Here is a 27316-nt window from a genome sequence, read left to right as displayed (position 1 = left end):
TAGGGCCTACACGTGCTATGTATGTGCGCGTGTGTGCGGGGGTGAGTACGTGCGTGAGTCTGTGCGTGCGCGCTTGCATGTGCGCTCAGGTGTATGGTCCTATGTGTTTCTGTTTCTGTTGTAGTACGTTGCAGTATCCAAATTTGGCATCGAAGCAACGGGCTATAGCTAGCCATGAGGTGTGACCTGGCTTGGGTAAAGCCAGGTAGTCCGCTTTTTAGCCAAAGGGCACTGAGGGTGGTCACAGCCATGCAGGTCACAGCATGTGAATACGAGTTGAATGGCGTTTGTGTCTATCTCCTCTCGTTCGCTCGCTGTGTGTATGGTACACGTGTGTTTATATGTATGTCTGCATTCGTTTGTGTATATTTTCTGATCGTTGTGTTTAAGAGATTGGCTATACTTTGAACGGCACCTGATATAACCCGTGGCGCCACAATTTGAGGATACTATATATATATATATATATACATATATATATATATATATATATATATATATATTTATATCGATCGATTTCAAGTCATTTTCATTCGCATTTGTACATATGACATCTGTTGAATCAATTAACACGGTAAAAGTTCACGTGGTATTTTGCAAGCCATTAGACTCTGAATGTTATAAGAAAGCGGCTGCTGCCGACAGTTGCAAGTTAGTCTAAGCCCGTTTTCCCTCTACGGACTACTACGGGTCGTGAAAGGGATTTTAGCGGTTCGCCAAATATTTACATTGCAACAAAAGGATTTTCTTAATCTCGGAAAATCGTTACGAGAATGTTTGCTCTGCTAGTTGAACACAGGAAGTTAATATTAGATATATATATATATTAAGTGGCATTGGTCCTGGAGTGCAGAGTGAGCAAAGATGGTCATTGGATTCAGAAACAAATCAGTTCAATATACTGTCTTGAAAATTATGCACATGAAACAATAATTATATTGCACGCATTTCTTTCATACGAACAAATAAATCATCAGCCTGGTAGGCCTACGGGCTCCATGCAAATAACGTGTGGGTTGCATGCGTTTCTATCACCTCTGTAATAGCCTACTCCAGTTTGGTGTGCACATACGAAAGGATCAAAGCAGTTTTAAAACTGGCATGTTTTTTTAATAATATTATTCGTACTAGAATGCGGGATAACTGTACTATTTCACACTATTCTCTCCAAAATTATATTGGGGCCATGTCCCCATACCTGTAGCAAAGAGTCTTGTATGGATATTTAAAAGTAGTTATCGATCTCTTATAACATTTTTTATTATTATTGCATTTGTAGAAGAATACATAAAATAAAATGTCTTGCAATAGTTAATTTGTGCCTGAAGTGCGGGCGTTATTTCACACCATTTATTTGAGAAATTATTGCGGGGAGTATACACCCCACCACCTAGTGGTCTGATATGTCATATAGAGGATCGCGGGGCCCACTGACCAAGACAAGAGAGTGGCTGGCACAATTATGTTGACAAACAATCGACTAAGCCAGCAACATGTTTCAATTTAGAAAAGTGCGATACATTGTGGTATTATGACTACCAAACCTGTACCTTTGCACAAATATAAGAGAAACAATCAATCAACAATAATCTAACACAATATAGACTACGAATTTGCATTTATGTGATTTTGTTCCTCGGTATCGGTAAACTGGTGCACCATGGCTTGTCGGCAGTTACCTTCGATGTAAACAATTGTGTTTCCACTGTGTTTTGAACGTGAACTTGATGAAGAACGTTGGTGCCCATGATCATACGGACTAATTGCTCCGATGTGTTAAGGTAGGGGCACACGAGCGATTTTTATCGCCCGATCGCCGCGAATTTTAAAATCGCTCGAAAAATTCGCCGGTGTGCCCGTACACGTCGACGCCGATTTTAATCGCCCGCACGAATCGCCCGTATCCAAAATGTTAGATATTTTCGGGCGATTATTTACGCCGGCGATTATTTACGCTGGCAAATTCGCTCGTGTGCCCGTGTCCGGCGGATTTTGTCGCCCGATCGATTTTTCTAAACCAATCGGACATGTTGTTGATATCATGTGATGTTAAAATCGGGCGATTAAATTCGCTACGTGTGCCCCTTCGTGATCGGGCGATTAAATTCGCTGGCGATTTTAATCGCCGCGATCAGGCGATAAAATACGCTCGTGTGCCCCTAGCATAATTATGAATGTATCCGATGAATGTGTCTGTAAGTCCTAGCGTTATCCAATCTATTTATTGACAACCTCGAAACCCAGCTAACACGAAAACGTTATTGTAACCGCTTTGTATGCTTCGGATAAAGTTATTCGATAACGTTTATTCAACGTAAATGTGTCCCTTTTTTTACGTTTGGAAAACATTCGTAAAATAAGTTGAATAAGTTGTGTGCGTGCGTGCGTGCGTGCACTCGAGTAAGCGTGCCTGCGTGCGCACGTACGTGTGCGTGCCCGTGTGTACGTAAATAAAACGTGGCTAGTAAAAAGTTTGTTGTGGGTAGTTGGTTGGTGCGAGTATTGGCGTCTACCAGGTAGCGCATACCATGCAGGACCAGCCATATTCGTTGCCAAACTAGCTAGGTCGGCTATATTGCCACAGCCGCCCAGCCCCTTTGCCGTCCACGTTTATTTTAAGGGTATAGTCGCCCGATACTTCCATCAGGTGTCGTCATTTACGGGGCGTGGTGGAGTCATGACCCGGAGGGAGGGGGGTACGCATTATTTCTCCCCATTTTTCGTTTTCCTTGCCATCTCTTTCCCGCTAAATTTTTTCCTAGCCATCTTTTTGCCTAGTCTTTTTGCCCAGAAAATTGTTCTTTTACATATCTGGCACACCCCGCTCATCACCTTTTTGCCACGCACGCAGGTGTACGTGCACACGCACGCACACATGAACGTACACGTGCACTCGCACGCACACACGCACGTGTACGTGCACACGCACGCACGGACGCACGCACGCACGTGTACGTGCACACGTGAAGACTGTAGCATTGCATGCATGCTTATGTGTACTGTATGGTCGAAATACGAAATATTTTGTCACAAATTAAAAAAATTAAAATGGGCTATCAACAAAGTATAATTTACATAAAAAACATAAAAAATAAAAAAATAATTTTATATAATTAAATCATGTTATACCTGTCCGAGAGGTGGCGCTAGTGCAGTCAAACATAGTGGTGAACGCTTGGACACGGGTGGATTTTTCATATAATGTGAATAACTTCCGAATTCATGCGACGTATTCGGTGAGAAACTTCTCCATCCATATGAGTAGAACCTTTTGTCATTTTAGAAAGAGGAAACATTAATTAAGGCGATTATTGTATTGAAATCTTTCGCCAGTCGCCACATTGCGTAACTACTACTAGTACTACTGCTATCCTAATACTAGGGCTCATACTCATAGGGTCTATGTCCGCCAGGGGACGTACCCTGGGTACGGTCCGGTATACCGGAACGTACCCTGGTCACTATTTGATATGGTTAGGGTTAGGGTTAGGGAGTAGGCGTAGGCGACTCCCTAGACTCGTTAGTGGAGTAGACGAGGTACGGTTCGGCATATTAGATAGTACCAGAGTACGTTCCGGTATACCGGACCGTACCCAGGGTACGTTCCGGCAGTACCCGGGGGGACATAGACCCTTTCAGCACTACTAGGCCTACTACTACTGCTGAGAGGGTCTATGTCCCCCGGGTTACTGCCGGAACTTACCCTGGGTACGGTCCGGTATACCGGAACGTACCCTGGTACTATCTAATATGCCGGACAGTACCTCGCCTACTCCACTAACGAGTCTAGGGAGTCGCCTACGCCTACTCCCTAACCCTAACCATATCAAATAGTTACCAGGGTACGTTCCGGTATACCGGACCGTACCCAGGGTACGTTCCGGCAGTACCCTGGGGGACATAGACCCTATGAGCACTACTACTACTAGTACTAGTACTAGTAGTAGTAGTAGTAGTAGTACTACTACTACTACTACCAGGAGTAAGATAATATAGGATCCTGTGTTAGGATATCCTATATTATCTTACTCCTGCTACTACTAGTAGTAGTACTACTACTACTAGTACTAGTACTACTACTAGTACTACTACTACTAGTAGTAGTACTACTACTACTAGTACTAGTACTACTATAGCTCTAGAACTATAGCCTTCCGCTCCGCCGCAGGGCTATAGAACATACTATGGCAATTTCAAGGTAGTAAGCAAAGACAACTTTTTACGGTTAATAACTTCTTCGGTACGCCAAATAAAGCACATTCTCTGTTGCACAAATGTCTTAAGTTACTGCAAACACTAAAACTAAACTGCAAACTAACGGTTAAATGTTGTACTTGCTATATTACTCGTCGACGAATATTATTTACAAACTTGTACCGCCATTTTTTGTTGCGCGGCGCCAGTGAGCGGGCACAATGTATTTCCAAGTGGAGGGGTGGGCAGGTTGCACGCGGTTATATCAACACCGCCGTTTTCTATTTCTGTTTCTGTTGTCATTGATACGTGCGTATTCTCCTGTTTCTCCATCGATACGCGGGTTTTTGCCATCGGTCCTCTGTCTGCCGCAACAGCCTGCAAACGCGTGCAACCTGCCCACCCCTCCACTTGGAAATACATTGTGCCCGCTCACTGGCGCCGGAACCACGCTAGCGCCGCGCAACGAAAAATGGCGGTGACAAGTTTGTAAATAATATTCGTCGACGAGTAATATAGCAAGTACAACATTTAACCATTAGTTTGGAGTTTAATTTTAGTGTTTGCAGTAACTTAAGACATTTGTGTGACAGAGAATGTGCTTTATTTGGCGTACCGAAAAAGTTATTAACCGTAAAAAGTTGTCTTTGCTTACTACCTGAAAATTGCCATAGTATGTTCTATATCCCTGCGGCGGAGTGGAGGGCTATAGTTCTAGAGCTAGTATTACTAGTACTAGTACTACTGCAAATGGGGTCGTTGTCGTATCAGATACTACAGATATGTACCTGAGGTAGTTTTAGGTTGTTTAGTATTACGTTTATATATTTATATGAGGTATGTTTAGGGTTAGGGTTAGGGTATACTTCTGTAGTACAAGTCTGGTACTACAGAACCCTAATCCCTAACCCTAACCCTAACCATATCAAATAGTTACCAGGGTACGTTCCGGTATACCGGACCGTACCCAGGGTTCGTTCCGGCAGTACCCTGGGTGGACATAGACCCTATGAGCACTACTACTACTAGCAACACAGTCAGTAACCCGAGGTCCCGAGTAACACAGCTGCAACTCGTAAAAGCAATTTCATTTGATAATAATATATGGGCAAAACTAAAAAACGATCGTTATATTTTTTGTAAAAAGGCGACTGAGTTTCTCAGGCATGAAATCGGCACTGGCTAGTATTATAAACGCAGCCTCACGGCACAGGCACTTGGAACGTTTCAATTAAAAAATGATGGTAAATAAACAGTCTTGCTTAATGTTCCTGAAATTCTCTAATCTTTTTCGCCAATTATTGCTGATAATTTGCCTGTGATAAGTGCCTGTGATTATATTTATAAGCATTAGAGGTGTAATGATAGGGTAATTCAGGACACATGCACTTAGGACAGTCAGTAAAAACCGAAAATAATATGAACACACATTCACAAATACTACCCGTCAATTACACTTCCACTGAACATTGTGTCACTGTATATAAAAATGCTTTCACAAAAACTAATGCAGAACTAGCCGCTCCCGCACTCGCCTCTGCGAGTGTGATGTGTTGCCATTATAATGATGTATATATAGAAGTCTTCTATATATCAGAAGTCTTCTAAGTTCTATATATATATCATTATAATAATATATAATTATATATATATATATATATATATATATAATATATGATTTAATATAATATAATGGTGACACAGCACACTCGCAGCGGCGAGTGCGGTAGCGACTAGTTCTGCATTAGTTTTGTGAAAGCAAGTTGATATACACTTATACAGACCAATATTTTCAGTTTTTTACTGACTCTGTCCCAAGTGCCTGTGGGTCAGGATACGATACATATCTCGATACGTAGGTCACGATAGGATATGTATTGTATCACAATACACAGACAGAAAGAGAGATACTGTAATTTGTAAATTGCATGCTATGATAAAATCGTCATATCATGTACAAATTAATAATGTTTTGTTTATTATTGTTTATTTGTAAATTTATAAAGGAACACTATACCATAGAATTTTAGAGTATATTCAGGGTTCTCCAAGCTTTCTCATTGTAGTATGGCGGGTGCTGCTTTTACGGTCCTAGTTGCAAATCGCCGAAGGCGGTTTGCGTGCTAGGGGGGTCCGGGGGCTATGATATTTAGCATGGCGGCTATGATATTTAGAGTGGCGGGGCTCGACGATAGCCTGGCGGGCCGCAAGGCTATAAGTTGTAAGTGCTTTTGGAGAACCCTGATATTATGATAGTGACTGCATAAATAATAGTATAGGTACCTACATAATTTCTATTCGCATTTGTCATAAAACAACTGTGAGTTTTCGGAAATCGTTATTTTACTATTATAACACTGTATAATAATTTATGTTTTCCAATAATTTCATAACACAAACGTATTATTAGTATGTCAAACTCATAAAGCCATCGAAATAAATAATCAGTTACTATATATATATATTATATCTATATATATATATATCAGAAGTAGATAATAGGGAAGGAGAGTGACTTCAATAAACAAGGGAAATTCGTCATTTACTAGTCGTATAATACCTACGATTTACTACGCGTAACTCATCCAACTTGAGCTCAAATTGTACACAGTACATTCGCCTAGCATCGTGCGAAATCGTTTCCTCGTATACACCCGCAATCCGGAGATATAGACTAAAACGTACAACACGATTTTCCATTCTGCTGCCAGCAAACTCGATGCGTTTTGCGCCGAAATTTAAACAAAAGGCAGCTACTAACCACAGCTTGCTCTCTCGGCGAGGCGGTGTGGCTCGCAGGGAGATTGGACATCGACGCAACACTTGGCGAGATAACCTTTGACTCGGCATACAGCTACATACCGGCATACAGCTGGTATGCCCCCCATGCACGCACGTCCACCGCAATCTCCCTGCGAGCCACACCGCCTCACCGAAAGAGCAAGCTGTGGTTAGTAGCTGCCTTTTGTTTAAATTTTGGCGCAAAACGCATCGAGTTTGCTGGCAGCAGAATGGAAAATCGTGTCGTACGTTTTAGTCTATATCTCCGGATTGCGGGTGTATACGAGGAAACGATTTCGCACGATGCTAGGCGAATGTACTGTGTACGATTTGAGCTCAAGTTGGATGAGTTACGCGTAGTAAATCGTAGGTATTATAAGGCTAGTAAATGACGAATTTCCCTTGTTTATTGAAGTCACACTCCTTCCCTATTATCTACTCCTGATATATATATTTCTATGGCTGAAACACACCGAGACATTTTTAGCGTGCTCTAGATGGTCCTGTAATCGACAGCTCCACTCACATGCACACCATTCACAGTGCACTGCTACAGTACATGCGCAATAATGACATGCACTAGTCAATCAGCACTCTTGACTGTTTTGCGATAATAATTTTGGCGGCAATACAAGTGTGCCACATATATTGACCCAGATTTTTAAGACATCCTAGGATATTTTTGTGATACTGAGAGGGAGATTGGTTATAACACACATGGTGTGCAAGCATATTAGTTTTACCAACTAAAATAGCTCTACCAGCAACAGGTTGTACTTGACTCTAGAGTGAGTTGGTAAGCAAGATGATCTTGATGAATTTTTCATGTAAATTGTAATGTGTATGTGTGCATGTATTCATAAATCAAGATTACGAAATGAGTGGTGCTATTAGTAAGTGTTGTAAGCACGTTTTGTGAGCACATGTCCTGTGGAATGTGTTGAACATGTAATGTGTTGAGCCTTTGTTTTATTTTGCTATCAGTATGGGGAGCTATTGTTGAGTGAGCAATCATTGGTGCATGGTCCTAATTCTTTTTGCTGTTTCTAATAATGTGTTTACATCGAGAAATCAACTCTGGTTTGCAGGACAATCTAATGCATATTCAATACAAGTTCTAAAGCCAAACAATGTTTGCCAAGTTAAAGAAGAAGATAGTTGAAGATGAACATCTTCAATCAGATGGGGGCGATGGAGATAATTCAGTGCTTCCAAGTCCTGTAGCAGCCCCCAGCAGAAGTCGTCTAGGTAGCAAATATATGACTTATCTAATGCTCACTTGTACCGAGTCATAATCACATATATAATGTAGGTGTTAACAATCTGCGGATGTGCAAGTTATACTTTACAGTCTCTGAAAATATCAAGTCGTTTTATGGTACTTCTAATGTAGCAAGACTGTGGAACATGTCATGTATTTTAATTATTTGAAACATTGTGGAATTGTATCATTGCGATCGTAACTTTTCTGGGTATTATTGGTTTGCCAGGCATAGTGCAACCATCTGTGGTGTATAACCATAGCCTAATATGATTATCCAGCAGCATGTCATGCAAGCAGCTTTCTGTTTTGTCACCACTGACACGTATTGAATTAAACGTGCACGTTTTGTAACTGGCAGTCTTCTGTGTGTATAGACTCGTCCGGTAAGTTGCCTGGACCTCTTGGTCAGACTCCGCCACAGAGCCCGGCTCCATCCATGTCTGCATCAGAAGTTTCTGTAAGTACTCGTAGCAAGAGGTGAGAAATCTGATATGAATATGAGCTGCCATGCAATGTTCTCCGGTAATTATGTCTGTATAGTAACTGTGCCCGTGTCAAGCCAGTTGAGTATAGGAGAGAGCATTGATCACCTCTAAACAGCATGTTAGACTAATTCTCATAATACTATATCAAATATTAACACAATAAAACTAACTATATGCAAATTTTCACTATGTGCAAAAATTATTGCAGACTGATTCAACTAGAACAAATGTAGAACAACTAAAACTTCTACTCAACAAGAGAAATGAACAAGTGAGAAAGCTGGAGCACCAAGTTTCAGGTAAATCATCAGAGACGCATCCGTGCGAGTGATTGTCGTGCCATCGCACATTGTGTTCCATGAACCAGACTTGTAAAATTAAGTCAATCTTTTGATAGCTGTTCCCTCTATAGAATCGCCACCTGTTCTTTGTAGCCATATATACAAAATACTCCCCCACTGAAAAATTGTGATTTATAGACATTATACAGAGCAGGTGCCACTTTAGTAAGACGAGTGCCAACTGTATTTTGTATTCGTCAAGCAATCTCCAGCTGCAATTTTCATGTTTTTCGCATGCTATCAACATTAGTGTACCATATTCTGGTGGACTATTAACTTGTGATGTACAGGTGGTAGCTGCACGTTGTTCAGTCCATATGAAGGAAGGTCAGTTCATTTCTCCCCATCCCTTTGTTTCCTCTGCCTCGACACTCTTCTCTGCACCCTATAGTGACTCCCTTACCCTCATAGCCCTGCTCTTGCTCTCATCTATCTTTTCAGTAATTTTATAGTTCTTAAATTTTTGCAGAGTATCATTCATTAATGAGAGAACAGACTAAATTGAAAGAGAAACTAGAGCACAATCTTGAAAGGCAACAGGACTGTAAGTTGTATAGGCCACAGATATTGCCATCTTTTAGAAGATTTCACGTTTACCTTAGCCCATTTAATACATTCAAAACTGTGACTTAAATATAATCTTTTGAATAACAAGGTGGTTATTTTGCATTAAGCCACTAATTACCTGTATGTTACTGTAATGATCGTGTGGATAAAGGTACACAGAAAATTTACCTATGTAATTGTTAGAAATCAGCCCTTAGATTAAGTTACTATACTATATATATATAATAATAATATATACAATTCTAATTAACAGCAGAATTATTGTTTACAGCAATAGAATTATGAATACTTCAATCAGTTTTAATGACTAGGGTTATTTCAACAAACTGAAGCTGATCATATATTAGTTTTCTTGGACAATAGCACTGGTTAAGGAACATCTACCTATCTTGTTTCAGCTGCTGCCAAACGGATCCAGGAGTTGAATGAAACCTACCATACATTGAATACAAAACAGGCAGATGGCTTTAAGAAGAAAGAAGAAGTAAGTGTCGCATGTATGAGATACATCACTAGTGAATCTAATTAATGTCACCTAATGTTGAAATTAAAGGGAGAGTTTACTCTAGGTTATAGGGTTATTTTCAGCTAATTTAGGTTATAATTATGCTACATAAAAAGTTTCATGGTTCAATCACCATTATAAATATTTTTTTTAAATGTTTTAAAACTAACGACTACAGTTTGATTACAACGACGGTGGCGCCACTTAAAGCGCACGATCTGATAAGTTGCGCAAAACCACTTTCCAGCCAAGGGCTACAGACCGAGGGTGTTTCTTATTTATTCATTTAAAAGCAAAAGGATTGTAATATCTTATAAACGACATATAGTTTCAGTTATAATATGGATAAATTTGCCCTAAAATGAATATCGTTTGGTTAAGTAGCATTTAGGTATAAATATAATTGCACTTTTGTGATTAGCCCTCGGTCTGTAACGTGCAAAATAAATTGTCAAATACGCAACTTTTTCGGGGTGGCAGCACGGTCGCGGGTGTCATGGCGCCGTTCAAGTTGATGTGTAATTAATTATAACAATTAAATTAGGTATCTGGTAACAAATACGTGTGGGTATAGACGATTTGTTATACAGTAAGTACAGTTGTATGCAGTAAAATCCTAGAGGCTACTGTCCCTTTAATGATACTAAGAATTGATAAACATTGCAGTTACATGCAACGACTGATATACAGGCCTATTCATATATCCCCTCCAAGCATTCAATTGCAAGGGAATAATATCTGCTATTGAGCAACTGCTAAATATACTCACAAAACTAAACTGGTTACATTCCTGCCTTCCAGGACATGAAGACCCATATAGTTGAGCTAGAGGCAAAGCTAGGCAATATAGAGCAGATCAAAGAGGCAGTATACAAACAGCAGGAAGAAATTGACAACATGGAAGGTCTACAAGTGCAAGAGATAGCCAAAGTAAAACACATGGTGAGAAGCTATGCTAGGTTGAGCAAGTATGTGTATGGACTTGCATGACATTATTTGCAAATTATTCTGCAACAAAGCAGGTTGACTGTGTGCATTCAAGCAATATCAATGTCATCTTTTTCATGTTGTTAAATGGGTCAAATACGACCTCAAATATAGCTGTTGAACAGTGATATTGGTGTATATGTCCTTTTCAATTGAGCATGCAATACTTTTCTCCATTGGATTTCTTTGCAATTTTTCTACTGCAAACTTCACATTATTGTATTGTCATTATAGTGACATAGTAAAATCCCATATGAGAATCCCTCTCTGACTCAATTGTCATCAAATTCAGTGTTTGGCAAAGAGGACACAGTTGAAATGTGCAATTGATTAAAGATATTCCCCTGCTATTGTTTTACTTTTACAGTTCCTCAATGCGGAGGAGAAGATAAGCAATTGCAATGCAGAATTGGATCAGAAGAACAGTGAAGTGACACGCCTGCAGGCCCATGTGGAGAAGGTGCAGGCACAACTGGCGAGCGTAATGGAGGAGAGGTGCATTACTATTATCATTTCATCAGTTTAAATCATTTCATCTGTCTGAAATGTGATATATAACGAACAAAAATTCGAAGTTATGTCATACTACCATATATTCTGTTATCATACACTTGTTATCTTACATTTGCTTGATATGGGTTTAAGAGCTATTTCAAGAGCTCATGTTACCCTGTAAAGGCTGTATGTCATGTACCGATGAAAATAAAGATTGCTTTACTTTACTTTACTTTACTTTACTAATGCCATTATTTATTTCCCTTGCTGTTCTCAATGCTTACCGCATAATTTAGGTTCTTTTTCAGGATGTTTCAATGAGATTTTGTACTTTCTGTGTAGTTAAGATGCGCCGACTAGCTCCTGCTGTGTATGTTAGATGCTCCCACCTGCCTCTGCTGTATAGTTATGTAAATATGATAAATTTTCTCTACTTGTGAGTAAATTTACTCTCTCTTACTTTTCTTACTTTCTCTGAATTTTCGATTAATGAAATGTCTCGTTATTGCATGTAACCTTAAGTTTCTGCTTACCAGTTGGTTTAACATTTTAGGAAGGAGCTGAGGGATCAGAATGAGCAGCAGTTATCATATGTGGAACTTGTGACAGAGGAACGTGACTGCATGCAAGCTAAAGTAAAAGAACTCACGAAGACCCTGGATGAGGTAAACAATTGAGTTTTTCACACACATACATGCGTGCACGTTTGCAAAACTAAGGATTGTTAAAAGTAAAAAAGGCTGGAAATTAAGGTATGTCGGTTAGGCAATTAGGCATGTCGGATGATTTATGGGATGTTGCAAATTAGCTTCTGGTTTGAAGCCATGTCAGACTTGACACAAGTTAAAGGTGTGTGAAAATCCCTGGGTAGGATAATGGCAATACTTATAAGTCTGCTTCTCAAAAGGTTAGTGGTGAGGTTTATATTGCATAAGTTTTTAAAGCATTTTGTATGTGTTTTGTTGTACTGATACTGCATTCTTGTCATCATAAGGTCGAAGGTAGCATGTTATGCTCTGGTATTCCAAAGTGCATTTTTCTATTGGGATACATTATGCATTATATATGCATACATTATGTGGGGATACCAGCTGTTGTGCTTACCCATGTGATGAATTGAAGAGATAGTCCTGTATGGTGATTATCACTTACATGAAAAGTAATGGAAGTAAAATTATGTATCAGTTCATGTGTTGGGCACAGCTGTCCACTTTCTAGACCAGTGACCTCATGAGGTAATGGGCATCGCCAGTAATAATTTACCATACATAAATTTCAACAGAGAAAGTTGACTTGGGGTTCTTTCATGAATATAATCGTAAACGTCATGCTAGGCAATTCTGACAAATTGGTTGGAAAAGAATAGGTTATCTATTAATGGCTGAAGAGAATGGCACGTGTCATAGACACACATAATTAGTAATAGGCAGAGGAGTTTAACCATTTATGAACAATGAGCAACTACTGTTATGAACCTGGAGTAATTACTCTGAAGAGGGGGCATTTTATTATCCTTACGACTAGTAGCCGTACTAGGTAAAGGTATACTAAAGAGTGGTGGGTATTAACAGTTTCAATATCCCTATGTTTGGTTGTGCACTATGTAGCCACAAATATGCAGTAAAGGTTGTGTACACTCGACTTGCATCAAGAAAATACGTGCCATAACTTGCTGTGCTACATCCGCATCATTAAAATACTTATCTCTACACTTCGATCGATTCATTACATATAAATCTTATAGATATTTTTATTATAATATAAATCAATGGTTAGTAAACATCACCCAACTCTTGATAATATATAAATATTATCATTTATTACCTACCATGTTGATACTAGCAGCAACTACAGTCGCATGGCCCTGCATGGATAAGCATAGGCGTATGAAATAAGATGGAGAAATCCAACGCGGAATCGCGTAGAAACGCTAAAAACACGGTATTTCTGAATTTGTGCTGCAAAGAAAGCGGGCCTTGATACGTTGCTGAGTGAGCTACAGGACAGGTACGATGCGCTGGAACATGCCACCAGCACCTACAGGCAGAGGGTACGTTAACGCATGGAGAGATACATGAGTTTGCTTGCGCAACTGGGCACGTCCACTGCTTCTTCCGCGAATCTTTTGTGTTGTTCTACTAGAAAAGTGCTCTAGCCGTTTTCTAATGTCTCGGTTGTTCAGTGGTGGTGAATATTGACGTTGGCATTATTGTTTGTTGCAGCCTGATGACCGTACGAAATCATTTTGGCTAAGCTGATTTTAAAAGCTATTATTTATTTTGAGGTAGTTCATTTATGAACTTGCACATCATGTTGCTTTATCTTTATATTATATATGAAATGAACAGGAAAGGATGGAATTATACTATTTATCGAGCCACCCAAAAAAAGTGCTTCAGGCTACTGCAAAAAATAAGTGCTTTAAGCATGGCTGACGTGAATTTAATGTCCATGTGTTCGATTTACGACATTGATTGCAATATTTTTTCCTGTGTGCTATAGCATCAGCTGAGGGTTGCTGCATTGAATTGGGGGGGGGGGTGTTCAATTGTGTATTTCCTCTTGATCCTTGCTGGGTTGTGAATCCACTCTAGCTTATTTTATCTAACGTGCAAGTCGTATGTGTACGTGGATGCATGCGTGCACGTATCTATTGTGTGGAATACCCATTCCCATTCACGGGGATAACGCAGTGACTTTATGCCTACTTTCTAAGATTACCACCACGTTTGCTGGAAAGGTGCATTTGACATGCAAGTTTCAAGATTTTAGAATTGAAGAACATGCCACGTTGCGCGTGACCTATCATCTGCTGTCATTCATAATTTTCTCTATGCGCAACTGTACAAAATTGGACGAATTCACGATTTAGACGTGGGTGGAGTGTTGGAAGTTTCAGCCGTGTTAACAATGTCGACTTGTGGGTTCGAGGTTCCTTATTTTTGTTTTATTTTTTTGGGCTGGTATCTAATAAAGCTTTGCTTCATGTTCTTATTCTTGCATATGTGTCTGGAAAGACGTTTTGCGAATTTGAACTCATTACCACTTTTGGTTATTTCAGCAATGAGCGTTGTTGCTTTGCAGTAATATTTTTGGCAATTTTGGCAATATACGCATCGGAATTCAGAATCGAAATGACTGAAAAGAAATTTGTTGAATAATCTAGCATGCATGAATAGGTAGAAATGCATTCCTGCTATGTAGGTAATTTATTTGAATAATACTATGCCAATACTGTATATATATATATATATATATATATGTATAACATAATAGAAGACAGTTGTTCTTACTTTGTTGACGTTAAATGAGAACTATGATATGTGTAACCAATTATGTATGGATATAAATGTGAAATATTTCTCTTTTATATAATGTTCTATTTGGTTTACAAAAAAACAACATTGTGGCAAGTTATTAGGCACATTATAGAATAAAGTATTGCACTGTATTAAAACTGCTTGCATGTTATTTTGAGCATACATTTACAGTGTCATCTCATACTGATAATCTAATTCTAGATATGGAATAAGAATATGCCGAGACGCATTAAAAATATTAAAATTATATATATTATTATAAATTATATTATATTGCTAAAATTATTGTTTTCTTACTTTTCCACAGATCAAGTCGGCTGATGAGGAGAAGGAAGATACAATATCTATTCTGCAGGAAAGAGTGTCTATTTTGGAGAAACGAGAGGAGAGCTGTTCACTTCAAGGAGACCAGAAAGTGGAAGCTCTTATATCTGAGGTCTATATTACATATCGTAAGGCTGCAGTTTTATAGGGGACGAATGGAAACGAGTTTTGCAATAAGATTTTTCCTTATTTAATGCAGCTGCCGCAAACTCTGTAGAATCCATTAATTAGATTTATTTAGTTTTGCTAAAGCTATTTAAAACACTAGCTGTATTATATCGGAGGAAGTCTATCGGAGAGATGGACGAAAATTTTGTTGTTGTAAGTAATTATAACTTATTATGTATTAGGATCTAACTGAGATAAACACATTTTTATGTGAACTATGGAGATCCGATGAAATTATTCAATCAAGCTTTGTAGAGATAGTCTCTTGCTTACCTACATGGTAAATTGACGGTACAGTTGTTTTAAAAACTCACTTCAGGTAGAATGAAAGGTAGAATTAGATCAGGAGTCTATCAAATATCTATTGATAGACTCCTGAGTCCTGATTAGATGGGAATCTGAATCTCAAATCATCTTCAGCCTCTATTAATTGTAGCGGGAAAACCTGGAGACAAAGCTGCAGGAGACAAGACAGCAGCTGACTGAGATTAAGTCTCTCTGGAGTGAAAAGATCAATTCTCTAGAAAATCAGGTAAAGTTCGATTAAGATCGTTGTACGTTACAGTCAGTGGGCAATCAGGTTGGCACTAGGCTCTGTGTAATTAGTTATAGGTAAAGGCTAGCAAACCAAGTTTGTTATAACAGTATAGTCCATTTATTTGTCTGTGATATGAGTTTTCTCTGTTCACCATTTCACATACAGAGGATTTCTTGTCAAGCTTGTACCAGAATTTCTGTTAAAGTGTGTTTACTAGCTGGACTTGACTGGCTGATTTGACACTGGTGTCGGTTGTTAATAGAGCCAAATTTGTCAGAAACAGTAACATTGCATGAATCTCTTCCTGTGCAGAGAACTGTACATTGTTATCTGTGTCCATTGTAATATGTTGGTTATTGGTGGGATTTTACTCTTACTTCCCATGTAGGTTGCACATTTAAACTCAAAGATAGCGGAGGACAACGATGAGTTGGTCGCAGCTAAGCATTCTGTGCAAGAGTTGCAGCAGAGAGGTGACAGTGCGGATGCAGAGTCGACAGAGCTCAGGTCACAGCTGCTGCATCTACAGCAGACGATCGACAGCAAAACCAACGAGTGCGACATGCTGGTAGAGTCTGATTTTTTGCAATTAATTTACGCAGATTGAACAACGAATATTTAATGAGGATTTTCATGTGAAACCCGACACTATGAAGCAGATGCTCGGTAAATAGTTAATGACTAAGTAGTGGTTGTGTTATATACAGGAGCATAAAGTACTTGGCTTCACCTGGCAATTTATGTGTAAATTAATGGGTAGTGTGAACTAGACATGTCTGCGCCTATATCTAGCTATAAATGCGATATGTATGTAAAAAAAAACAGGTCTTTCATTTTGAGGTGAGTGAATGCTCTCGATCGCACCCCCAAAACTGATACCAGGCAAGCAGAGGAACTGATCGCTTGCCTGAATTTTCTACGAATTGTGGCTGAATAATTGGCTGTCATGGATATATTCTTATTCCATTGACATATTGTTATTTGGAACGTTGTTTCAATCACTTGCTGCAATAATTTGCTTATTTCGAGTTAAAAGTCAAGTCAGCATCTTATGTTATACAGGAGAAGAGGCTGTGTGCATATTAGGGCTTCCAGTGACCTAGCGTGTTAATTGTTGGCAGGTGTTATCAATTCATTCTCCTGGGTTAAGTGTTAGGATTTTAGTTTATAGATTAAACCGGAAAGTGATGTTGCCATTTTTTTCATTTGTGAATCCCTTTGGTGAGCTTGACCACACCTTCAGCATTAACTTTGTTAATGAAAATGACCAGTATTCTTGTTAATTCCATTTTGTATTTGCAATTTTAGCCGACCAATATTTTTTAATTATTAATTATAATTAAGTAATAATTAAATGAAATTATATGTTATGTACCGTTTTCCACCGCTGTGCATCCAGCTGTGTCACCCATTGTTATTTTTCCTGACCCATTCTCCTTGTTAGATGTTCTATGCACTACACAGCAATTTTCACATTGTCTCTGGGCTTTTTGGAAGCAACTCGCTGTAGGGGAGTATTCAGTAATAACAAATGGAAATTCACCCAATCGGAAAAAAATAGTATGACGTTCTAATGTAGAGACTCAACTCTGACGAGAGTCTATTTCCACCTAGGTGCAGGCTGCTGAAGTCAAGGATGCCGATCTTTCGGAACGAGGCACGAACATCGCCAGTCTTCACGCCGAGATGCAAGAGCTGCGGCGGCGACTAGACGAAGCCATCACGGGCAGCGAACGGGAGGCTGCGCAGATTGCCGAGTTGCAGCAGCGGCTAGACGCCTCGACGTCTCGCGCCTCGGAAGCTGCCGGCGACGCGACGACCCTTCGGCAAGAGGTCGCCGACCTTCTCTCGACGGCCGAGGAATCGCGGTCGTCGGTGGCGGCGAGCGAGGCGCGGGTGACTCGTCTCGAGGAGGAGCTGCGTCTCGCCGAGACCACCTCGCGGGTCGCGGGCGACGAGCTGGTGGCGGCGGCAGAGGCGGCGGGCGCGCGGCTTGCCGACACGCAGCGCCACCTGGAGGAGAGGGAGCGCGACGTCAAAAATCTGCACGAGCAATTGGAGGCGGCCCGCTCTGAGGCGGACACCAGGGGGCACTGCCTGGATGAGCGCGTCGTGGGTCTCGAGCGGGAGTTGGACGCGGCGCGATCGGAGTTGGACACTAGAGGGCGCAGTTTAAACGAGCGCATTGCGGGTCTCGAGCAGGAAGTAGAGGTCGCGCGAGAATCGCTGCGGGAGGAGGGAGATCGCCGAGAGGAAGCTGAAGCCAGCGTGCGATCGCACGAGGAAGGCATCGCCACGATCGAGAAGCAGCTGGAAGCGGCGGCGAAGGCGAGGGAGAGTGAGGTGGCAGCACTGCAGGCACAGCTGGAGGCGGCCCGCTGCCAGGTCGAGGCGAAGGAACGCGAACTCGAGCAAGCGTCGCGAGACCTTCAGAGTGAAACTGCATCATTTTTGGTAGGGCATTTTGTCGTGTGTGTGTGTGTGTGTGTGTGTGGTAGAAATTATCTATTTTGCTGCATGCATAGCGTAGCAAGCATAATTTCACCCTTGTGTAGTGATCTGGTGCTTTTGCATTGTAACTATGTGTTTATGAGAGATTTATGTGAGTATTGTCATTATTAACATTGCAGCATCCAGTGAGGATAGTAACTTTTAATTATACATCAAATCATGCAGCTTTCTCAATTGGTTTTAATCAAGTGCAATAATGTGGTTAAAAACCGTTTTGTTTTTCAGAAGGTTTTCCCTGAAAGCATAACATGGCATTGTGGGTAATGTTGATAATGTGTATATCTGTCCTGCATGCTTACATTGCATCATTTACTTATTCATAGACCAAACACGAAGCATCAAAACAGGAGTTTGAGCAACTAAACATGAAGATGGCTGGCCTTGAACAGCATACAAGCTTTCTGCAGGTAGGGATGGATTGACATGCAGCAGAGTCATAGAATGTCACTTGTCTAAACCCCATCCTTTTCTTCTCAATAATCCACACACACACACACACTCAAAGTACAATGACGACCAATCTCTGTGAAGGTATATTACATGACACCTTATGTGCTTTATGTGAGTAGTGTAAATGTTACGAAGCAATTCTTTTATATTCATCGCTGTCACTCCATGGCACGATTGTGTTCTTGATTAACTAAAAACCAGTTTTTTGATATTACGTGTGACATTCACAGCTTTCTACCTTGCCCTTTAAAAATTGCCAGTGTGCAAAATTTATTAAAAATGGAACTCTGTAGAACTCTGCACATGATCTTATTTCACAATGCTATTGTAAGGTTCTCACTAAGTCTCGACAGGCGAGACTGATGGAGGCATTGTAGGCATGCAACCTTGTTTATCTTGTATGTGTGCTGTACACATTCTGTTTCCAGTCTGAAGTTAATGATAAAACAGCAGAACTTGTGACCTGGCAGGAGAAACTTCGAGCGGAGAAGGTTGATGCAGCTGAGACAGAGCAGAAGGTGAGTGACATGCTCTTACCTATGCTAGTGTTATTGTATTGACGAGTTTATCTTAATTCAATTCCTTGGGTCAGTCACTCAAGAATACAAATTTATCATCAACAATAAGTAATTTCCTTTAGTAACTGATTTGCATCAAACTGTTGAATTGCACTAATTTTGTCAAATCTTTGCAACTCTGCTCAATGCCCATGCCTAATTCCTCTCATGGTGTGAAAAGATGAATGTGACCATACGCCCATGTTGCAAAGACTAGAAATAACGTCTCGCTGGTATGGGTGCTTGGAGGTACATAAATTCTAGGTGCGATTACACGTGACGCTGTACAACTGCTGTAGGGTCTGTTTATACGAGTGTTATGCGTGCGATCGCATTTCTCTGCTGTCGTCGGTTTCAGTTACGAAGGCAACTGGAAGAGAATGAAGATGCCGTCGCGCACCTCAAGGAGCGAGTCGGCACTCTGGAGCAACGTGCAGAGAATAGCGCCCTCGAGGGAGACCAGATGGCAACCGCACTCGTTGCAGAGGTGAGTACAACAATCCACGAATCCTTTTGCAAGCGATCAGTCAAAATGATGTGTACAGTGAAAGGTTTGACACTGATTGTTTTGGCAATCGACTGTACACGGTACAGTGACGTCACCGCCGCGCTTATTAGGAAAATACAGGAAATTATTTCGGAACTAATATAGAATAGGTATGTATGATATACCCTAACTACTTTCCCCTTTACAGTCAACCTAGTGTTCAAGTGCCTAGTGCCTAGTTTCAGTTCCTAGTGATCAAGGGTGTGGTTGTGTAACATTTGTGCATTTGATTTCCTGTCCCCCTAAAAAATTTGCAGGCTGCAAATGATGTACCGTAATCTTTAAAAAAAAATACTGGTAATGTTTATTGGGAATGACCAACTGTAAAAATAACAACAAGCCCAACTGGTGCTACCACCTGTTGGCAAATATCACCAACGATTCAAGATGCCACCAAAGTGTAATAGAATAACCCAGTAACAAAATTTGTAACATAATTTATTCGTGGTTGAAAGTAACCTCAGCAGCTAATCATATTTAAAATTTGCCAATTTTATGATGCCGTTGGAATGAAGATGCTTTGGGAAATGATCTAAAATGCCGTTTTGACACCTCTTGAACTCTAGGTGGGCCCTGAACCCCATGATGTCTCTGTTTCACACTTGCACCAAAATTACTTAGTACTGCAGCAAGCCAGCAATTCAGTGCCTACCCTAACTAATAAATAAATCTGGCAAAAATCCTAGGTTTGAGTTCATGGTTGTTCTCATTTACCTTAAACAGCACATGTGTCATCTATTCACTTTATGTCACATACCTACTGCATTAAAAGTTTTATTAATTAGTCTAGTTTAGGTAATTATGCTTCTGCATGTGACCATAGTTGCAGAGAGGCATCCGATTACAAACAAATAATAGTAAAATAGTGCAGTATGTCCACCCTAACTGGGACTAACCATTTCTCAGCACAGGGATACACTTGTCTTCTAAATTATGAAACCTAGCTTAAGCATACCTTGTTTATAGCAGCCTTAGCTGCAAGTTTCTAACAGTTCATTTTAGTTAATGGATTCAAATGTGCATTTTCGTTTTTTAGTCGAATTTTATAATTAATGTGCTATTAAATTTATTTAAAGTAATTTTGCGATATATTCATGTTAAACTGTTAAAAACAGTTTCAATAACTGGTCTGGTTATTTTTATGACATAAGCTGACTGAAGTTGCTTGAGATTACATAGCTGTAGTGTAGGGTGTAGGTAACAAGAGCCAAGAATCTGGTGCTGCAAGCATCTCTCACGTCCACTGGGCAGGTTCTGGGCTTCTGAACACCAAAATATAGGTCCATGTTTTCCTCGTCATCCCTGTTCATGTTATCTTTGCGTTCGCAACTTTGGATGGACTATTATTTGCCTGTTGAGAAGGGAGCCTTTCGTGGCCAGAATCTTAACAGCGGTAGGAAACATATAGGAAGTAGCGGCGAAGTAGAATATGGTTACGGTTGACAATGTGGTCCAGGATGGCTGACTTCTGTAGTTCTCTTGCGGTTGAGGTGTGGGAAGCCTGGCTGATGACTGTTGCCACCGCTAAAGATTCTACATCATCTTTTTTATGTTCCTCGAGGCGAGTTCCAGATTTTCTTTCGGTTTCCCCTATATAAACGCTGGTGCAGTTGGCACAACCGATCGGGTATACCGAGCTGCTGCAGGTGTGTGCTTTTTCACCCTTACGTTGTACCAGTAGGTTTCTGAGTGTAGTGAGGGGATTGTAAGCCGAGTCAATGGCATGAGGACGGAGGGAAAGCGTGAAACGTTTACAAGTGGTGGCTCTCTGCTGTGCCGGGGTGCTTTCGATAGTGGTCTGTTCCTCAAAGTGCACGTATTGGTGAGAAGTGTGACAGTTTAATATGATCACGAGTGACATAACATAGATCAACATCAATAATAAAAATAGCTGTGTAGAGTATTAATATTATTATTATATAACTAATATTATCAGAATATTATAAATCTATATTATTTCACTCCTGATATGTAAATTCGACCTATAAAAATGATACCTAATGTTGTACTACTTTAAGCTGGGTTTATACTACCAACTTTGTGTTGCCGAATTGCTGAATTGCTGAATTGCCGAATTAGAACATGTTCTAATCTCCCAACTAGCTGCTATCGATCGGTTGGACATGCAACTTTTGCGTTTACACTGCCGATTGTCAGTTGCGAAATTGCGAAGTTGGTACAATTCGGCAATTTGCCAACACAAAGTTGGGCAGATGGGGTCGTTGTCGTATCAGGTACTACAGATATGTACCCGAGGTAGTTTTAGGTTGTTTAGTATTATGTTTATATTTTTATATAATTAGGAGGTAGTTTTAGGTTGTTTAGTATTATGTTTATATTTTTATATGAGGTATGTTTATGGTTATGGTTAGGGTTAGGGTTAGGGTACACTTCTGTAGTACAAGTCTGGTACACTTTGTGTATACATATATGTACCTCGGGTACATATCTGTAGTACCTGATACGACAACGACCCTTTGAGCCAAAGTTGGCAGTGTAAACCCAGCTTTATTTTCCCCAATTTTAGCTAACCCTTTTCCACGTATCCCCTGATGTTTAGAAACTTGTTAATTGTAGTGTTTGTAATTATAAACACATTAAGAATTAGCATTTCATCATCTACAGAAGTTGCTTTTGTGACTGTTTACTAGGTCGTTTGATTTTTCCACATTGTAGGATGTTTTCACTACATAAAGGTCTGTCAGACATTGTGAAATGTTGCATGCAGTGGAGCCAGTGTAATTGACTATTGGTCACATTGTTTGTTTATTAATTACAGACGAGTGGTAAAGGTAAGGCATTTTTTTCGGCGAACTACATGAAAACTAATAAAATAATTCCAAGAGAAAATCAATTGTTACACCATTGATGACAGCAAACGTCTGTATACGTTTATATGTATTTTGTTTAAATTATGTTACCAGACAATTTTGTACAAAAACAATCACAAACGCACTGTAAACACATGGTGGTGAGATAATATTACAAAATTATTGCAAAAAACGGTTATATTACAAAGGGAAGCGTGCTCAAATACAAGTGATTCTAAAGTTGATGCTTCTAAGCCTTGGCTGGCTTTGCTGCTGGCGCAGCTGGCTCTACCTTCTTGGCTGGCTCTGCTGCAGGTGCAGCTGGCTCTACCTTCTTGGCTGGCTCTGCTGCAGGTGCAGCTGGGGCTTCCTCTTGGCGTGGCTTCTGCTGCAGGTGCAGCTGGGGCTTCATCCTTGGCTGGCTCTGCTGGGCAAGGTGGCGGCAGCTTGGGGCCTTTCTCATGAACTACGACAGGTTGCAGGCGCAGTGCATGCCTCTGCAGGTGGCGGTGGGCCGGCTCCTTGGCTGGCTCTGCTGCAGGTGCAGCTGGGCTGCCTCCTTGGCTGGCTTCTGCTGCAGGTGCAGCTGGGGTTCCTCATAACTACGACAGGTTCGGGCGCAGTGCATGCCTCCGTTGGTGCAGCTGGGGCTGCCTCCTTGGCTGGCTCTGCTGCAGGTGCAGCTGGGGCTTCCTCATGAACTACGACAGGTTCGGGCGCAGTGCATGCCTCTGCAGGTGCAGCTGGGGCTTCCTCCTTGGCTGGCTCTGCTGGGCGTGCAGCTGGGGCTGCCTCCTTGGCTGGCTCTGCTGCAGTGGCAGCTGGCTTCACCTCCTTGGCTGGCTCTGCTGGCAGGTGCGCTGGGGCTTCCTCTGAACTACGAACAGGTTCAGGCGCAGTGCATGCCTCCGTTGGTGCAGCTGGGGCTTTCTCGGTAACTACGACAGGTTCGGGCGCAGTGCATGCCTCTGCAGGTGCAGCTGGGGCTTCCTCCTTGGCTGGCTCTGCTGCAGGTGCAGCTGGGGCTGCCTCCTTGGCTGGCTCTGCTGCAGGTGCAGCTGGGGCTTCCTCATGAACTACGAACAGTCGGGCGCAGTGGGCATGCTCTGGCAGGTGCAGCTGGGGCTTCCTCCTGGCTGGCTCTGCTGCTGCAGTGCGCTGGGGCTCTCAGACTGGTTGGCGCGTCTGCCTGCAGCAGGCAGCTGGGCTTCCTCATGAACTACGACAGGTTCGGGCGCAGTGCATGCCTCTGCAGGTGCAGCTGGGGCTGCCTCCTTGGCTGGTTCTGCAGCCGCGACTGGCTCAGGTGCAGTAGATTCCTATAAGTTTAAAACGGGTTACGGTTACTGTTTGAAGAAAGCAACGAGAAAGTATATAAACATAAATTGGCAGTAAATCCTATTAAAACATAACACTATGTATATAAATTTAAACGAAACTCTGCGTGACAGAATCGTATACTTTAAAACACATTTCACAGCATCACGTCATTAAGCATAGCACATAGATTTCGGGAAGACTGTGGGAAGCTTCCACAGTAGCATCACGTTCGTACTTCGTACTGCGCTCGTTGATCAACACGATCCCATTCACGCTGGTCACCGATCTTTCGTGCATCACGTCATGAGCGACAATTTCTCTGCGCGTAACATATATACCAGCAGACGAAGTTGCTTATCTTTCTCCTCGAGTTTGCGATCGCGCTCCTCGATCTTACTCGTCAGGTGGTCGAGCGAGTAGACAAAGTAGTCTGTCAACTCGTTCGTCAGCGTCTCCTTCTCTTTCTCGAGCTCCGCCTTGTGCACTGCCTGTCTGGATTTGAGCGACTCCTAAGTTTCCCCCCGTGGGAGGTAGAAGCGGTAGTGATTAGTGGAACCCACGCGTGAATGTCGTGCGCGTTTGATTCGTAACGAACTCTCAGAATGTAGGCGCCGAGCCACGTACAGCAACTCCCGCATCTGTACGTATACGGTTTCCATCCTGCCCCTCGGATGGCTCTCTCCGAAGCTAACCCAGCCACGCCAACGGTTTGGACGACTATGGGAGACGCATCGGGAGATGGTCAATGGTCGAGCGGTTGCCATTTGCAATGCTGCCATGTTAAGTACCGTACACGTATGCAAGTCGACAAACAGTGGTTGATACGCAACAATGTGCAATCTGGTGGTGAAGGGTCTAGCTGTCGGAGCGAGCTATCGCAGAGGTTATGTTCGTATAGAAGGGATGTCTGCGTTGGATGCAGAGGGTGAGAACGCATGCCACAGCCAGAAATAGCATGTTGGACTACTCATGCATTTACAATATCATGCATTACAAAGATGCTGGAAGAGGGTTCGCTACATACTGTACTGAAACAAGATGTGCAAGTTGCTTTTTTACAAGGGCTATCTATTAAAAGCACCTGCTATGCATAGCAATAAGTGTAATGCGCTGGATTTATTTTTACCGAAAGGGAGCTAGTGTACGACATTATATCTGCTATCTTGCAGAAGAATTTTTAATCATTACAGTTCAATTTAAATCTTTTGAACCCGTTTGTCAATGCGATAGTATTGGGGTTAATTTTTAGTTAAAACGTGACAAGTTATTATTGTTACCAGCTTAAAGTTGTAGGTTGCAGAAACAGCAGAATAAACCCAAAGGAGATCAAATCCATTCCAATATCTGACTATAGTTAGGAATTATTTACACACGTTTGACCTAGTAGTTTATTTAACCCGCTTATCTACATTGTTTTCGAATCTTGATGTGATCATGCTATGTTTATAATTAATTGCTGTTATGTAGGCTTGGTGCTATAAATCCACACCAATCTTTTCAATTCTGAACATGAAATTATGCAATAGTCTTGTAGTCTTACAATATTTGCATCTTTCACGTTCAGTTCCTTATCCCTGTCAAGCAGCTGCAATTCGAGATCCTTAATCTTTATTTCTCGGTCAGCGATCTCACACTGGTAAGTGCCTATTGAATCCATCATTCTATTCTCTTTGTGCTCCAGTGACAAACGCCACTCGCAGTGGATTCTCTTTGCCAATGATTTCTAAAAAGCAACAATATAAAGTGGAAATTTATTACGCCTTCCCGTGGCCCATGGTTCGGTACCATGGCCAGCTGCCCATGGTTTGGTTACCATGGTTTGGATACCATGGATTGGTACCATGGATTGGCCAGCTACCCATGGACCCCCCTGCCTTGGCCCTCTGCTCATGGTTTGAAACCATGGCCAGCTGTCCATGGTCCGGATTCATGGCATGGTGCTTATGGTTCATTGCCATGACGGGCCCATGCATGCCCATGCGTCAAGACCCATGACCCAGTGCCTGTTGTTCGGGGCCCATGGCCCAGTGCCCATGGTTCGAGGCCCGTGGCCAGGGTCCATGGACTATGTACCCATGGTTTGATGCCCAGGATTCGGTGCTAGTGGTACAATGCTTATGCCATCATGTGTCCACACCTTTTACACGGCCTCACATCAAAACATAAATACATGTTATATGACACATACATAGCAATAGCAACATGGAAACTGCGCCGTCAGTGACCAAATTACTGTCGCAGGCGAGCACGGTAACTGGAGAGGTCTATCAAGCAAGGGAGTTCGGCAACACATAGGCTATGGGGCGACAGCCAGGTAGCAAGGCAAATCGTGGTTTTTAAAGCAGTATGCGTCTAAGGCAATGTGCTCATCGTCATCTAGCCAGCATATTTTGCGGGGCATTACTTGTAGTAAGCTTGCCACAGCTTCGCCTTGCGGCATGCTGCACTGTCAACGTAATTGTATGTCATGGTGGTGGAGTCAGGTGGACGTGCGAGCGTCTAGCCACGTCTTGAACGTCGAGCGACGGTTTTCAGCTGGTTGTCGGCGCCGTGTGGCGCTACAGCGGCAGTGTGATAGCTGAATCGTTGACCTCCTCCTATCGCTTTTCGTGTCAGTAGTGGTGGTGGTTATGACCATGACCATATATATATATATGACCTATCATCATATATATTATCGTTATTATGACCATTAATGACATTAAAGTTGGGAACACTCCTAATGGAGTATCACCCCGCACGCAGGCATGCTCACACGTACGCACACACGCTCACGCGTACGCACACGCACCCACGTAGGCATGCTGGCACGCACGCAGGCACGCACGCGTGCACACAAACAAACTCACGCACACAGTGGGAGATTTTGGCTTTCCACACATCGGATGGGCCTGCCATCTGACGTGATAAAGCAAAGCAAAAATATTCTGTATATTTACACGACTTATTTTTTCTCTGCGCGCCACTCGCTCTGCGCCTGGTTCGCGTGTCTGCTTAGCACGTGTATGGGCGCCCTCGCCCACATGCTTTTGGTGCCGGAGGGCAGTGAACGATCACGTCATCTGCTCGATCAAGGATGGTATTGTGGTTTTGCTCTGCATTTGGCGCGAGTCGTGGCTTCTAGGGTCAACGCCAGGCGGCGCTTTGAACTG

At 41.8% G+C, this 27316-nt stretch overlaps 1 protein-coding gene and 1 long non-coding RNA gene across 5 annotated transcripts in view; both read left to right on the top strand.

Annotated features, from left to right (window-relative positions):
* Window positions 1-3150: 3150 nt before the first annotated feature.
* Window positions 3151-27316, top strand: part of LOC106805719 (trichohyalin-like) — a 48773-nt gene continuing 24607 nt past the window's right edge. Inside the window, exons 1-16 of the mRNA XM_014807422.1 lie at window positions 3151-3236; window positions 8064-8223; window positions 8614-8696; window positions 8933-9023; window positions 9535-9609; window positions 10031-10116; window positions 10939-11079; window positions 11492-11619; window positions 12173-12284; window positions 15247-15375; window positions 15868-15963; window positions 16358-16537; window positions 17584-18423; window positions 18804-18887; window positions 19359-19448; window positions 19846-19974. Coding sequence (XP_014662908.1) covers window positions 8106-8223; window positions 8614-8696; window positions 8933-9023; window positions 9535-9609; window positions 10031-10116; window positions 10939-11079; window positions 11492-11619; window positions 12173-12284; window positions 15247-15375; window positions 15868-15963; window positions 16358-16537; window positions 17584-18423; window positions 18804-18887; window positions 19359-19448; window positions 19846-19974 — 2382 coding nt within the window. The 5' untranslated portion in view covers window positions 3151-3236; window positions 8064-8105. The remainder of the gene's footprint in view (window positions 3237-8063; window positions 8224-8613; window positions 8697-8932; window positions 9024-9534; window positions 9610-10030; window positions 10117-10938; window positions 11080-11491; window positions 11620-12172; window positions 12285-15246; window positions 15376-15867; window positions 15964-16357; window positions 16538-17583; window positions 18424-18803; window positions 18888-19358; window positions 19449-19845; window positions 19975-27316) is intronic.
* Window positions 23431-24136, top strand: LOC106805723. 4 transcript variants are annotated; one of them, XR_001393457.1, is made up of 3 exons: window positions 23431-23581; window positions 23819-23896; window positions 24100-24136. It is a non-coding gene; the product is annotated as an uncharacterized LOC106805723 (long non-coding RNA). The 4 variants fall into 4 exon arrangements; XR_001393459.1 differs by having other exon boundaries at window positions 23858-23896; window positions 24100-24133; XR_001393458.1 differs by lacking the exon at window positions 24100-24136 and adding an exon at window positions 23958-23998.

This window comes from Priapulus caudatus, unplaced genomic scaffold (genome assembly GCF_000485595.1).
Source record: "Priapulus caudatus unplaced genomic scaffold, Priapulus_caudatus-5.0.1 Scaffold125, whole genome shotgun sequence".
NCBI lineage: Eukaryota > Metazoa > Priapulida > Priapulimorpha > Priapulimorphida > Priapulidae > Priapulus > Priapulus caudatus.
The sequence above is the reverse complement of the archived record's forward strand: the minus strand, read 5'-3'. Positions and strand labels throughout refer to the sequence as shown.